Source organism: Anastrepha ludens, chromosome 2 (genome assembly GCF_028408465.1).
Source record: "Anastrepha ludens isolate Willacy chromosome 2, idAnaLude1.1, whole genome shotgun sequence".
Classification (NCBI taxonomy): domain Eukaryota; kingdom Metazoa; phylum Arthropoda; class Insecta; order Diptera; family Tephritidae; genus Anastrepha; species Anastrepha ludens.
Window position 1 is genome coordinate 119,464,917 of NC_071498.1, and position 15,325 is coordinate 119,480,241.

Sequence of the window (15,325 nt, forward strand, 5' to 3'; positions counted from 1 at the left end):
CATTTTCTATGGCTAGATCGACCGTTAAAAATTTGTAAAAACATTTGCGCAGAAGTTGTATACAAAAATATCGGTTTTTTTTTTCTTCCAGACAATATATATATGTAAAGTACAAAAGTAGTTATACAAAATCTGAAGTTTTCCCCCCTCTTGTTCACTCCTTCTCTTCCCTAAATCTTTTCACAGGTAGTGGTCCACATTATGGTATCAAAACGGCACGTAAGTGCTACTTGAAGTGTACCTGGGGTACACTTGCCATCTTACCTACCTACCTACCACTCGTCTCAGGAGAATAGGGCCTCAAAAAGACTCTTCCATCATACACGGTTTTGTGCTGTTATTTTTGCACCATGTCATGAGATGTCGGCATCCGCTAGTTCGCGCAACATCGACCTTCTCCAAGTATTTTTTGGTCTACCGTGATCTCTACTCTCTTGCGGGTTCCAGTCCAGAGCCATTCTCGTGATGCTATCTGGGGGTTTTCTCAACGTGTGACCTCAATGTGTGACCAATCCATCGCCACTTTCTGCCTTTGATTTGCCTAAGGATGGGGTGTTCGACCAGAATATTCTGCAGATGATGCGGAGGCTTTTGTTGACGACAGATCGTAGCCTATGGGTGGTGGTGTTATAGACCAGCCTTGTTTCGCTTCCGTCCAACAATACGGACTTCACGCTTGAGCCGAATATTCGTAGTTTAGTGCGCATGGAGATTAGCGAACTGCCCCATACTGTATTCATTCGCCCGAATGCCGCCTTTGCTTTGTTTAGCCTGCAGCTGACATCTTCATCTACTCCAGCATCTGCCGTGATGATGCAGCCGAGGTAGCAGAAGCTTTTGACAAATTCTATCGGGCATCCGTCAACCAATATCTGCCTTGCGTTATTGTGGTTAACTCTCATAGCCGTGATCTTGGCGATGTTAACCTCCAGTCCGTCAGAGCGAGCCAGCGCGACTAGTCTGTCCGCCTTCGCTTGCATGACAGCGAGTTTGTGAGAGAACAGGCAGATGTCATCGGCGAAGTCCAGGTACTCAAGATGTCTGGTGAAACTCCATACGATGCCTTTTTTGTACAGGATCAAGTTGGCTTATGACGTCATCAAGGACAAAATCTGAAGTAAATACCTTTTAAAACAGAAATAAGAATTACTTGTATGCATCATTTGTCCAGAATAATAAATTTTGCTTCTTTTATAACAGGAATATCAATTTTTTTCATAATATTAGAATTACCGTTATGTGAGGGGGTGTCCTGGTTTTGGTATTGGTCAATTTTCAATACCAAATTTCCATGGACAAACTTTCATAGAAATTTGTTAATTTTTGTTCGAGTTATAGTGCGCACGGATATTACGGTATATCTTAACAAACTAAACGGTTACTAACATTTTTCATGGGTATTCATTACTAAGTTGGGAGGTACTAAGGTACTTTATAATCGGTGTGTAAGGAATATATCACATAACTACCTCATAAAACTCATTTACATCCAGTAGTAACAGAGGTCTCGAATTTAGCGCAGGTAAGAAAACTTAGACGTTACTCTCTGTTTTTTTGTATTTTCTTGAGAATAAATAGAATAAAAAATGATATGTAGCGTTACAATTTAGTGTCATTCCTAGTCGAAATAGGACGGGGGAGCCTATTATCGCTGTCTCCCAGATATGGGGAAAGAAAGAAATGCAATATCTCCCGCGAACCACACAATTCGGAGATATAAACTTGGTTAAAAAAATTAACTTTCCTCAATGTCTGATTCATCATTTGAGAGGCGGTCGAAATCGGGTGTCTGTAATATGAAAGGCAAAACTGGATGCCTTACGATGTATTCACCACTGACGTACGTGGGGTTGCGCAGGGTTGGTAGCCCAGCCGTAAAACCAAAATACCCTAGAAACTCACATGAGCTGATTCAAATTTTTTAGAAAGTTCTAAAGTGAAAGTACATATGTATGTACGTTCACATATGCAGATTAGCAATAAATCCGCAAAAACGAATCTAGCCGTTCACCAATGGCACATTGGCTGAAGAATTGATAATCAGCCGCCACGACTGTTTTGGAAGGTTTTTCTTCATAGAAATTAATTTGGTGGAATATTTTGGAGTTTTTGGATTTTTTAATTATTATTAACGATATGAAGAAAAGATAAGGAGAAGGAATAGCTAATTTAATTGCGCAATTGGCTACTAGTAATAAACAGTTGGAGGAAATTCGTAAACGACGTTTACTGAGGTTGCCGAAAATTATGGCAGCAATACGCATGCGAAATTCGATATTATATTTTATAATAAGGGATAAGTGGGCAGACGTTTATGGACAAACGCTTTTTTCCTGTTATATGAATGCATAGTTAATAATACCTAACAAAAATTATATTAAAATTATGTCTACAAGCCTCTTTTCTTTTCCGGCAACCATTTTATTTAGTTTTTACTTTGTCGTTTCTCTTTACATTCGTTAAAATAATTATCTATAACAGATAGAACCCAGGGTTGTATTAGGGGAAAGTATGATTAAAATCTAAGATTATTTTATATTAGTTTATAATCTCAGATTTCGGGAGAGAAATTTCGTATGGTAATCTCGCTTTTTAATTACAGATTGGGAGTTAGGTACGAAAAAGTGGATAATCTACTTACATATGTATATGTGAACCTATTATTCGATTGCTTCTTTAAGCTGAGATGGAAAATACTAATTTAGTTATAAAGTAAATCATGGCAAAAGGAGCCTGGTGCTACGCAGCTACAGCTTACTCAGCACATAAAATCACCAGGAAGCATAATTCTGGAAATATCGAAATATTTACGATTTCCCTAAAATACCTCCGAATCGCGGATTGTAGATGGAGAAACAGGGCGAAGTGCAAAATTAACAGAAGGTTATGGCCCACCTACAACCTCTGGCAATCATCAACATTGATAAACATGAAACGACGGGACGCCAGAAGACTAATGGCATTCATAACTGGCTTTTGGTCTATCGGACAACAAACAGCCAAAAAGGGCATCCCTCACAGCACATACTGTCACAGTTGTAAACAACCGGGGAAAAAGGAAACAATCTTCCATTTCCTCTGTGAATGCCCTGCCCCTAATCCTTGTACGGTAGCCAAATGTTGCCGACGATTGAATTGAGTTGAAAACTTTAAGTCCCCTGAACCTGACGGAATATATCCAGCAATGCTTAAGAAAGTAGGGCACAGGCTGATTGAGGCCCTGAAAAGAATCTTCGCAGCCTGTCTTGCAATTAGTCGTATACTATCCCAATGGCGACGCGTAAGAGTAATATTTATTACGAAACCAGGAAAAGATGAACTATTCCCTAACAAAAAGTTTTAGACCAATCAGCTTGACATCGTTCACGTTGAAAAGTCTTGAACGAGTGGGGTATTGCTGAGAAGTCCTCTTAGTAGGAATGAACCCACTTACCAGAGAGGAAAACCATGTGAACCAGTTTTACACGATCTTGTTAGCAAGATTGAAGCCGGGCTGGAAGCTGACGAGTGCACAATGGGCGTGTTCGTGGACATTGAGGGGGCTTTTGATAATGCCAATTTTGGCTCAATATGTTCCTCTGCCGAACGACACGGAGTTCATCAAACCATTGTAAAGTGGATATATTCCATGCTCTCTGAAATACTTTTAAACGCCGGTGAGAACAGTGACGAACTAATCACCGTCAGAGCCAAGCAAGGATGTCCCCAAGGGGGTGTTCTTTCTCCGCTGTTGTGGTGCTTGGTCGTAGACTCTCTACTAGCGGAGATGTAGGTACTCGGTTTTCATGTCCAAGCATATGCGGACGATATCTGTGTGCTAACATCGCATAAGTCCCTAAGAAGACTTTGCACGAAAGTACAGAGGATTCTGGACAAAATCGATGACTGATGCATGAGACAAGGTTTTGCCGCCAATCCGAACAAAACCACCATAGTCTTGTTCACGAGAAAACGGAAATTGGATAGACTTAGTCTTCCAACACTGAAAGGTGTGACACTTGGTCTTTTCGATGAAGTTAAATATCTAGGAGTATCCTTGGTTAAGAAGCTGACTTAGGAGACACACGTTTCACTGAAGGTGAATCGCGCATTAAGGGTTTTCAGGAATGCCGCAGAGCCTTTGGTAAAATCTGGGGCTGAAACCACACACAGCACTTATCAGACCAATCATCACTTACGCCTCTGTGGTCTGGTGGCGACGCACCATGATTAAGGCCACACTCCGGGAACTATACAGGCTGCAAAGAAGTGTATGTTTATGCATTATGAGTGTCATGAGGACAACCTCCGGCGATGCTCTAAATGCTATGCTTAATTTGGTACCCTTGAATCTTAAGATACAACAGGAAGCAATAAAAGCAATGTGTAGATTCCATAATTATGGTTTCTGGCACGAAGACGAAACTTCGGGGCACAGAGAAATCTTCAAGATGCTATCTGAGCACTATCCACTGTTTTTGGCATGATACTCATAGTTTCATTTGGAAGAAAATTTGATGTCAGAGCAATCCAGAATGGAGCATTCAGGGAGGTTTGGCGGATATTTTCTTTACCGATGGATTCAAGAATGAAATAGGGTCTGGAGCCGGAAGTCACTTAAACGATAGTAATAAGTATCACTATGCTATGGGGGAAATGAGAACTGTTTTCAAAACGGAAATTTTTGCCATCCTGAGATTAGCCGAATAGATAATCGAGAGGAGATGGAGCGGGAAACAGACTGGAGCTTTCGTGACAGTCAGGCTGCACTGAAGACCCTGGAAAATGCGAAGCAAACCTCAAAAATTGTTCAAGAATGAAAGAAGCTTAATTTTTGGTTGCAAGTGGGAACAGGCTAGTACCAAGTAAGTACCAAGTTCCAGGACACTCCGGAGTTCAAGGAAACGAAATTACCGATGAATTGACCAATCATGGAACAGCGGTTCCCCCACAGGGACCAGAGCTAATCAGTTCCTCAGGAATCATGAATTGGATCAGCGATTATGTATGCAATTGACATTAAGAGTGATGGTCCGGTCTAGAACGCTGCAGAACAGCAAAGTGGTTTGTGACAAGCCCGAACAGAAAACTGTCAAACTTGGAAGGAAAGACGTTCGGTTGATGGTCGGTATTATAACCGATGAGCCTGCCTTTGCTAGAGCAAGGCTATGAATTTTGGGTTCCGATGTCGTGAAAATGAGTAATACTTGTTCTCTAAAACTGGAGGATATTTACAGATTTTCCAAAGAATCTGGAAAATTCTCACAGGATTAACCACCTTTTCTCTGTCTCTATTCTTTCCTATCTCTTTCTCTGATACTTTCCTCCTTGACTATCTACCCTCTTTTCAGAGCTCTAAATACAAAGAGCTTTTTAGCCTGAGTGTTTTAGGAGCCTCTTGGTGTTCCTTGGCTCGACCTTTTCAAATTTCAATTCCAATTCAAGTGAACCAATAAATCAAACATAGTTTACAACAGCTGAAGCTTGACTGCTGCGAAATACCGTTAGAGGAATATTTTGCCGCATGTTTATTTTCGAGCAAAGTACAGTCATCACTTGAATTAGCAGAAAATTTTGGTCTTGGGTTACTAGATCAAGTAAGGTTGCTTTAATAACCACTTTCTTCCATACAAATTATTGCCTCTCGTCAAGTGAACCGGATTGTACCATACACAATATATCTTTCAGGTCGCAGTGCTAAATCCCCTCTTCAGTTATTAGGAGGACTGATAAGTAATGTCATTGCTGCGCATGTCAATGATTCTTTCCCGTTTATGAGTTCATTGCGTAGTTGAAAAAGTCGTGCATGAGACATTTCAAACATTTTTTTAGTTGTGATTAATTTTTATTTCGCCATTTTGAGTGAAGAGGTTCATATCCGCCATTGCATGCTTATGGAGTAATGCAACGGTTGCTCCCATTTATTCCGTTCAGAGCAACACTTCTTAACAAATAAAAAATTCAAAATTTGGTTAATATGAAAAATGCCATCTCCAGATATTTTACTGAAAAACAATTGATTTTTATCCACCAAGCATTGAAAATTTGCCCACTAGATGGCGAAAGTTGTTGGTTTATTACATCAATGACTGAAAAGAAAAACTAGTAAGAAATTTATTTATTCGAATTTAATTTAAAAAAAATTGTTTTGCGATCCCTCTAATATTATATAATATTACTTCGTCTGGTGCTTTATATTTTATAACCGTCATTGTGTAAGAGTTTGTTTGATCCCAAAAATTAGCAGATAGCCCAAAAAAATTGGTACTCCGTTGGGTACCCGGGTCTGGCCAAACTTTTCCAACTTTAGACGTTAATTTAACAATTTCTATTATAGCTAACGACCAGGTAGCTTGCTAAAATTTAATTTTCTATCGATTTTTGGGTATAACCTTTTAAAAAGATTCTCGCAAAGGACAAAAAAATGCCAGGAGAGTTAAAGAATGTGCAGAAGTATACAACTTAGCTGTCCTTACTTGTTTTACATTTCATTTCTTCGATTTCACACGTGTTGTAAGCGTATTTTAGGAATAAATTAGTCAAGTATAGAAAAAAAGAAAAGGACCCTTAATTAAAAAAATATATTTATAGTTATAATTAGTACAGTTCAAAACAAAGAACGTCAACATGATCTTTTCGCTGACTTTTCGACGAATGCTTGCACGTCTTCCATTTCATTCCATTCCATTAAATGACATTCAGTTTTTTAAATCTTAATGCAAGCGGCTAATATTTATACGTAAACTTACCCAGAAATGCTTTACTTTCCATTTATTTAATTTTTTGCAGTCATTTCATACAGTCTTTGTATTAATTAAACTATGTATTTGGTCTTCTCTAAATTTCGACAATTTTACATTTTATTTATTTTATGCTTTCATCAATTTCTTATTTTGCGTGTAAAATATTGTTTTAAAGTTAGGCTTTTCATTTAAGAAAAAATTATATGATAATTAATATTACTTGTATAACAATACGAAAATTATCATAAGTTGTTAAAAAAGAAGTAAACGTTATTATTAAAATAAGAATTAATACCCTTGGGAGAGAATTACAGTATTTTTTCTCTGCGGGTCTTGAACGTTGTCCTCCTGCAAATAATTTTTTTTGTTGGTTATAAATAAAATCATATTTAAGTGAATTTTAAGTTGCCAAATTTAAATCTACCTTTTTGCCAATCAATGATTTATGAATATGTGGAATGACACCACCACCAGCAATGGTAGCTTTAATCAGACTATCCAATTCCTCGTCACCACGAATAGCCAACTGCAAATGACGCGGCGTGATACGTTTGACTTTAAGATCCTTTGAGGCGTTACCGGCCAACTCCAGAACCTGAAAGATAAAAAAAAAAAAAAAAAAAAAAAACAATGTGTCAATCTGAATGAACATTCGTATTTACTCATATTACAGATAAATAATTAAATTTTTACCACCAATTGATAGAAAACCTTCTTATTTATTATCATTTTTGTATACGGGACAATAAACTGAACGCGACCAAACTAAGTCCGGAACGACCTGGATTTATATCCGGCCAAGGACTGTCTCACTTCAGCAGCATTCCCCGTAAATGCAGGGGAATTTTTATGCTGTTTCATCAACAATAATAATAATAAAATTTTAAGAAACAATAAAAAAATACAAATACTCAGAAATATACTAAAAAACAAAATTTGCCATTTTACTGCGAAACTTAATAATTTTAATATTTTACTCATTTTGAAAAATAATTTCTAAATTGTTGATATATTAATTAAATCAGAAATATCACTAGCTGGGCGTCAGACCGATACTCTCACGCTGGTGTACATAAGAAAATGGTAGCTTAATCGAATTCCAACAGAGTTTAGGAAACTTTATAAATGTTTAATTGATCTTAAATACAATCAAGATCCTAATATTTCGATACCAAACCTCAATACAGGCAAGAATAATACAAGGTATATAGACGGGTGGTATCCTCTCTTCATTCCTTTTCAACTTCTATACCTTAAAACTTCCTCAAACATCTCCGATTTCCTTTTATAAGCTACCGATTGCTCGATATTTGTGTCCGGCAATCGGAGCCCTGTGTTCAGAGGTGAAATACATATTATCTCTGGTCTTTCTTGACTAAATCCAAGGCGACTCTTTTTACAATTCGAACGAAGGTCAAACTATCACTGGAAGCCAAAGCCGATGATACACCAATTCCGACGATAAATAGGTTCAAAATGACGGGGGTCACTTATTATAGTTTGAACTCCTTTTCAGGGCATACAACATTGATCGCCGCTAAGGTCCTGACGTCGCTAAATGGTAGAACTTGGAGCAAAGACTAGGAAACGGTGATGGTTATATTTCCGGCTCTTAATTATGAGGCACCCATTTGAACTCAAACTACGTGAAGTCGATTTGCCTCCCTCCAATACGACACCTACATAGTGATACATCCCAGTAAAAAACAAAAACACAGCGATTCCTGAGAAGACATTACCGTAGGAACCACCAGAAGATACTAGCTTGATGCTGGGCTACCTTCTAGTCACAACAGGAGGCATCATTTGACTTAAATAGCAGAGATCCTACACTATGTACGAGAACCACTGGACCTTCCAGTGTTGGCAGACAATAAGATATTCACCAATTTCATGAACTCCCACTCACCAAATGCCTCCAACAGAGTTCAAACACCAGGAGGCATCACTCCACTCCAGACGAAAAGTTTCAGCTGCCTGGTGAGACACCAATTACTTTGGGACAATTACGTTCCTCATAATTTATAGATAACCTAGACCACAGGGCGGACCACTAAATATTACATCGTTAACTTGTATTGTTTGCCATTTAAATGTTGCTGACGAAACGTTCAATTTTACCGGTGTGTTTTAATCAAAAAATTGTATAAAGTCTTTAAGTCAGAAAGTTTTCTATCTAATTCAGATGTTAAATATCTTAAGAGGAAATAACTATTTTGTTCTTTAAAATATTTTAGTAATTGTTTAAAGTATAGAGAACTAATTCTGAATGACTTTACTTAGTTTCAAATTAAAACAAGCCTAAAGCCAGATGAGATAGTCGACCGATAATTTCACTTCGCTTAATAGAGCTTAGTAAACTACAACAATCAAGACCGAAAATAAAATTTCCTAATTCCCTTGTTTACATTTGAACACACAAATTTCTATTGTCAAAACAGGATCCGACCATTATTAAAAACGCTTATCAAGTGGAATTTAAAATATACTAGCAGTAAGGGCGAAAAGGACTGGGAAATTTAATATCTGCGTAAATTATGTAAAACTAAACTAAACTATAATATAAAGAAGTAAAAATATTATCTTTAGTTTCTTTCTAAAAAGCAGTATTTAGAAAAAAAATAGGGAAAAAAAAAAAGCAAACAAAAATAAAAAATGGCGGGCGAACGACGCTAAAAAACCAACTCTAAATCGCTACTTTCCAAACTGACAGCACATACAGCGTGAAGAGTACAGCTATTACACACACATATATAAAAACACATACAAACGAAAATGTTTGCTTTTACTACGCGCGCACGGAAGACAATAGGTATGTATGGAAACCCGAAAGCTATATGGGGGAAATTTGGCGCGTTTACGTACAATTTTTCACTTTTAACGAAACTTACTTCTGCGGTCAAGTACTCCAGAATTGCAGCTGAATATACGGCGGCCGTTGCACCAACGCGACCATGCGACGTAGTACGACTTTTCAAATGGCGATGTATACGACCAACAGGGAACTAAAATAAATATATTTACATCATACTTGAACTTTATATGGATAAAAATAAAACCATTCGAAAGTTAACTGCATCGCGTACAACGTAATGGTCGCTATATACAACATACGAAAAAGGCGCGAAAACAGCCAACATTCGCGGTACAGCCGATAACACTTACCTGAAGTCCCGCCCGTGCAGAACGGGATACTGCCTTCGCCTTTGCTTTACCAGAATCTTTACCTGCTTTACCTCCAGCCTTAAAAGAAAAAAACACAAATATTGCGAGAATATTATATTTTCAAACACAAAAATTGCGCCAATTTGCCGGAAAACGCTGGCCAATGTGAGGTTAAACACGAACATTTAAATTGAGACTTGAGAAGAGTGAAGTCGCCAAAACTATTGTTTTCAGCCATCTCGTGTATTCGTTTGCAGCATAAATTCAAAAAGCTAAAGTTTCAGCTTTCAGTCTTTATCACTACATTTCACAATGTCCCACAGTACTTCGCAGCACGCGCACACATTTACGACGTCCATTGGCTAACGCCAGCAAACTGCATTATTCTAAGTTTATCGTTCTAATTTACAAAATTTACCATTTTATTTATTTTCTAATTTTATTCACAAGCAAAACAGAAATGCCAACAAATTTTAATAACACTTGGAATGAATATAACACTCTATCTGAATTTTTTCATAGATTTTTTCTTAGCGCGACAGTTTTTCCTTAGGCAGAGGAACGTCAAGTCTGAACACTACGAAGTTTTTTTCACGAATGACGCGTTCGCGCAAAGCAAAACACTTCGTGGCGTTTAACGAAGACTTTTAGCTTAAGGGTTGTATTTCTGAATTAAAATACCCAAATTAATATCGTTAAAGGCCCACAATATTTTAGTGGTATTCATTTTATTTATTTAATTCAAATGCAATTATAAATAATCATATTACAAAATCGAGGCCACTAGCAATAGAGGCTATAGGCCTGTCCAGTTTTTCTTGATTCAACCAGGTTCATCCATACAGAGAAATTATCATTGGTCAATAATGGATTCTATTCAGAAATAATTCCAATGAGCCATACATGTTTTCTAATATCTTATTGTTCCGTATTATTCATAATTTCATCTAATTTTGCACTATTGTTCGTTATTTAAAATTTTTTGAATTCCTGAACTGTCCAAATTTTACAAGTAATAGCATTGAAGAATGTGTAAACAAACACCATCTTATTAATCTTATAGAAGATGAGTTCACTAGCACACCATATTTCCATGTATTTTATTTTTGCAATTTGGTAGATGAATTGTCTAAATTTCAACGAGAACCAGCCAAACAATTAAGGCAACAACAAAGAAGCAAGATAATTTAACATTCCAACCACCAAATCGTAATAACAAAAACAAATCAGCTGCTTTAGCAAATTCATATATGATAAAGAATTTTGTACTACCCTTCAGACAGATAAAGAAGAAAGTGCTACCTTACAAAACAGCCAAAGGTAAACACGGCTTTAAAATCTCACTGAAAAATAGCTCCGCATTTGAAACTTAGTTTAACTTGAGTTTCAACCATTAGCAATCGCAATCAACCACTAACTATTAGAGCACTGTTACACATAATTTTACTAACGTACTGTATCAATCGTGTTTCTGGTTAGCCTAAATTCTATTTAACTTAAAAACATAGAGAGCAGTAGGTTTTCGATTCTTAGGTTACCTATTTTACATAAATTGAGAGCCGTGAGGTAGTCTGCATGCCATTTAATCTTTTCATCTCTTTCGAATAATATTTCTCCAAATATAATTCATATGGAAACGCGTTAAAACGAAACAATTAAATAATCAAACAAAGCATTGGAATCACGAACGATGGGAAATATAGCTGGTGCACGCTGATGTACTGGGTAATAACCTCTAAATTTCTAAGAAAATAAAGTTAAGCTAAACACGCAGGGGTTTTCAGGTTTACAAAACAGCTGTTTAGATATAACTTGCCTACATTGTAAAATATCGTCTATGAAATGTAACATTACTTATAACAATATAAAACTTTTGCATTATTTAATACATATTATCACTTTCGTGTAAGTAATGGAAAAAAAATTAGTTGACTTAAGGTAGACATAATTCACTCAGGGGCTCCGATTTCTAACGTGATTTCCAGATTTTTAACGATATTCCAAAAATGATAGAAAACAAGATTGCGCATTACACATGCTCATTATTTATTCCTTTTTCAATAAGCTGTTCTCGTCACGTCATTTCATTCAACAACTACAAAATTCAGCAACAGTCATATTTAATGAGGTATCTATCCACGCATATGAAATCATCAGCGCAAAAACATTTCTGAAATAATCACGTTAAGAGTGAAGTTAATTTTTGTATTCACCGAATTTTGTTGCGAACTGAAGCCGGCAGCGAACACCTAGAAATCAGCTGTTTCACTTGTATATGAACAATAATCATTTACAAGCAATAATAGTAAGAAAATCGATGCAGATACAAATTGTAACTTTTCCGTCGTAGCTTTTGGGATTGCTACCACTAGGATGTTTAAGCCTAAGCACTTGTCAAATATCAAAAAGCAAATATCATAACCAAAGCCAGACCGAATTCATTAGAGCGACTTACTGTTTGAACATATCATTTTCCAAATGACAACAAACAAATCTGATCGTGATATGCGCGTATACAACTGGCACGTTAAAATGAAAATTGAGTTGTCAAACTACTGATGTTAAGACCGAAATTGGCAAGAAATTTGTAAGCAGATATGTTTAACATAACTTCTTTAACAAAATCTATAGAAGGTGTGTATGTGGGGTTAGAATAAATAGTTTAGTCAAGAATAATAGAATTTAAGGCATCGTAGAATTCACAGCACTGACGACACGGCCGATTGTGGCAAAGGGGAACATATTTTGATTATGCGATTGGTCCGTAGAATGTTAAAATCATTAAACAAAAATTGTAAGTCCAGTGACTTTAAACAAAATTCGAAAATTTCGGCACCAAATAAATAGAAAACTAATATGTCTGGAAATGAAAACAAAGAACCTTCAAATATGCGTAATTCCAACTGGCAAGCATATTTTATATTTTCACACTAGACATAAAATATTTTTTTGTGGCATCACCTTTGGAGTTGCCAAGAAACACAATAAAAAAGAAAAACTCAAACAGAATTCAACGGTTCGATACAAAGCGCATAAGGATTGAAAAATTGGCATCGTTCTAAAAATTGGCGCCTTTGCTATACCATTTTGAAACTTTAAAAGATTTTTGCAGGATTGCGAAGATGCCGCGCGTAATTAAAACAAAAGCAGGCACAACTGGTGCATTAGCGGGAGGGGGCGTTGCAAAAAAAGTATCTGCTCCTAAACGCAATAAATTGTATGCAATGCCAGAGAAGATTGCTGAAGGTACAATTCTGACTGATTTATCCAAGGGGCAATGGTCTATTGGATCTTCGATTGGAACTGGTGGATTTGGGGAGATCTACTCTGCTTGTCGTCTCGGTGAAAAAAATTATAATTACGTTGTAAAGTGCGTAAGTAGTACAATGGAAACATGGTGAAATTACATAGAATTCATAGTTAATATTAATCCATAGGAGCCACACGGTAATGGTCCACTATTTGTCGAAATGCACTTTTATATGCGTAATGCTAAATTAGAAGATATAAAACGATTTCAACGTGACCATGGTTTGAAAACGCTTGGCATGCCATACATGATTGGAAATGGCTCAGTCGAGTTACAGGGAATAAAGCACCGCTTTATTGTTCTGCCCCGCTATGGTAGTGATATTCAGAAACACTTTTTAGCCAATGGACGCCGCTTACCCGAGGGAACAATCTACAGGCTGGCATTACAAATGTTAGACGTGTACGAGTTTATACACTCGTGTGGTTATATTCACGCTGATTTAAAAGCTGCTAACATTCTGTTAGGCTATGGCAAAGATGGCAATAGTCAAGCTTACTTGGTTGATTATGGACTTGCTTCGCATTACACGACAAAGGAATTTAAACCGGACCCGAAGAAAATGCACAACGGTACTATTGAGTATACATCTCGCGATGCACATCTCGGTGTAGCTACAATGCGTGCAGACTTTGAGATTTTAGGCTATAATATAATAGAATGGTCAGGCGCTCAATTACCATGGGTAAGGAGTAACCTACTGACAGCACCGGCAAAAGTGCAAAAGGCTAAAGAAGAATTCATTGCGGACGTAGATAATTGTTTAAAAACTTTGTATCCTAAAGGCGTACCAGGTAGGTGGTAAAATCTTGTATATCAACAATTTGATGTGTACCATTCAATGTTTTTAGTGTCTATAGCGGAGTATATGAAGTATGTAGCCAAAATGAAGTACGATGAAAAACCAGACTATGAAAAATGTCGGAAAATTTTCATCAGTGCACTAAAAATTATGAAAATACCCAATAGTGGAGAATTGAAATTCACTATGAACGGTGATAATAATAATCCCACACCGTCAACAAGCAAAGCACGCTCTAAAGTACTTAAAAAGCGTACTTCAGTGGAAATGTGTGCAAGTGATGACGATGACGATGATGTAATATTTGAAGAAAAGAAACCTGTTAAAAAAGCACCACAGAGGCCGCTGAAAACTATTGCCAAACGTTCGCCAAGAACTGTAGCCAGTCCAACGAAACCTTTTTCTCCTGTTAAAAATGCATCACCTCGTAAACATATCTCAACTCTGCGGGGTTCACCTGAAACTAAGAGTATATCCAAGTCGACGGCAAAAGCAATGCCTGATCGGAAGCGCCGGTCTTCGTCTTTCTCTCCTGCAAAGGTTATTCGCAGCTCACCCTTAAACAAGAAAGCAAAAACTACGCCACATGAAACCGATAATGGCCACAGAACTCGAACTCCAAACACGTCAAATTCGCACACAACAAGATCAACACCGATTGCTGCAAGAGCGAATATAAATTTCAGTCCTGCGATTTCATTGTCAACTTCGCGACCAGGAAAAACAATTGTTAATGACAATACTACACCTGTACCACGAACAGGTAAAACTTATGAATTCAATTTTGAATTAGATGTTAGTATGGACGCTAATGTTATAGTTAACGTAAAACGTAAGAAGAAAGCAGCCGCCGCTTCTAAAGATGGCATGGCACAAAGTTCTAAGCTAGCGCGTTCCAACGGCCAATCCACAACACAGAGGGATAGCGCTGAGGAGAAAAAAAGTACACCAGTTACACGAGTAAAAGTGCGGAAACTGCCTAGTGATGATGCTTCCGACAGTCCACGTACACCAGCGGTTACTGTTAAAAAATCAAGACGTGTGGTTTCATAAAGAACTATCGCTGTTATAAATGTTGCATTTGTATTTTCATAAAACCCTAATACATTCATTCTTTTTTATAATTATATATGTAATTGTTTCTTATACATACAATTTTTGAAACCTCTTAAATTTGTTGGCCCATACATTAAATAAATATTTGTTTGTAATTGACACTTGAACACCTACCTCCATTTTTATCACACAACGCTCCGTCTGGATGACACCGACTTGACATTGCCCGTACTTGCTAGATTTAACTCATTTAAAAATATATTTGGACAT

At 37.1% G+C, this 15,325-nt stretch overlaps 2 protein-coding genes across 3 annotated transcripts; one reads left to right on the forward strand and one right to left on the reverse strand.

The window, feature by feature from the left end:
- Positions 1 to 6,780: 6,780 nt before the first annotated feature.
- Positions 6,781 to 10,494, reverse strand: LOC128855222 (histone H2A.v). The gene is made up of 5 exons (XM_054089941.1): positions 10,306 to 10,494; positions 9,888 to 9,965; positions 9,614 to 9,727; positions 7,147 to 7,317; positions 6,781 to 7,070 (listed from the first exon to the last, which is right to left on the reverse strand). The coding sequence occupies exons 1-5, from the start codon at positions 10,306 to 10,308 to the stop codon at positions 7,011 to 7,013; spliced, it is 426 nt and encodes a 141-aa protein (XP_053945916.1). The 5' UTR covers positions 10,309 to 10,494; the 3' UTR covers positions 6,781 to 7,010.
- A 2,373-nt stretch (positions 10,495 to 12,867) lies between these two features.
- Positions 12,868 to 15,222, forward strand: LOC128855223 (nucleosomal histone kinase 1). Of its 2 annotated transcripts, XM_054089943.1 has the most exons (4): positions 12,868 to 13,261; positions 13,325 to 13,991; positions 14,049 to 14,762; positions 14,820 to 15,222. In XM_054089943.1, the coding sequence occupies exons 1-4, from the start codon at positions 13,010 to 13,012 to the stop codon at positions 15,050 to 15,052; spliced, it is 1,866 nt and encodes a 621-aa protein (XP_053945918.1). In that variant the 5' UTR covers positions 12,868 to 13,009; the 3' UTR covers positions 15,053 to 15,222. The 2 variants fall into 2 exon arrangements, with proteins under 2 accessions (XP_053945918.1, XP_053945917.1); XM_054089942.1 differs by having other exon boundaries at positions 12,869 to 13,261; positions 14,049 to 15,222.
- Positions 15,223 to 15,325: the final 103 nt, after the last annotated feature.

Bases quoted from the DNA above. Each gene is read 5' to 3' on its own strand.
- LOC128855222 (XM_054089941.1), bottom strand. The intron at 9,728-9,887 runs GTAAGTGTTATC...TATTTATTTTAG, and splicing joins CTGCACGGGCGGGACTTCAG to TTCCCTGTTGGTCGTATACA. The intron at 7,318-9,613 runs GTAAGTTTCGTT...TTTATCTTTCAG, and splicing joins TGGAGTACTTGACCGCAGAA to GTTCTGGAGTTGGCCGGTAA.
- LOC128855223 (XM_054089942.1), top strand. From the start codon at position 13,010: ATGCCGCGCGTAATTAAAACAAAAGCAGGCACAACTGGTGCATTAGCG. The intron at 13,262-13,324 runs GTAAGTAGTACA...ATTAATCCATAG, and splicing joins ATAATTACGTTGTAAAGTGC to GAGCCACACGGTAATGGTCC. The intron at 13,992-14,048 runs GTAGGTGGTAAA...CAATGTTTTTAG, and splicing joins GTATCCTAAAGGCGTACCAG to TGTCTATAGCGGAGTATATG.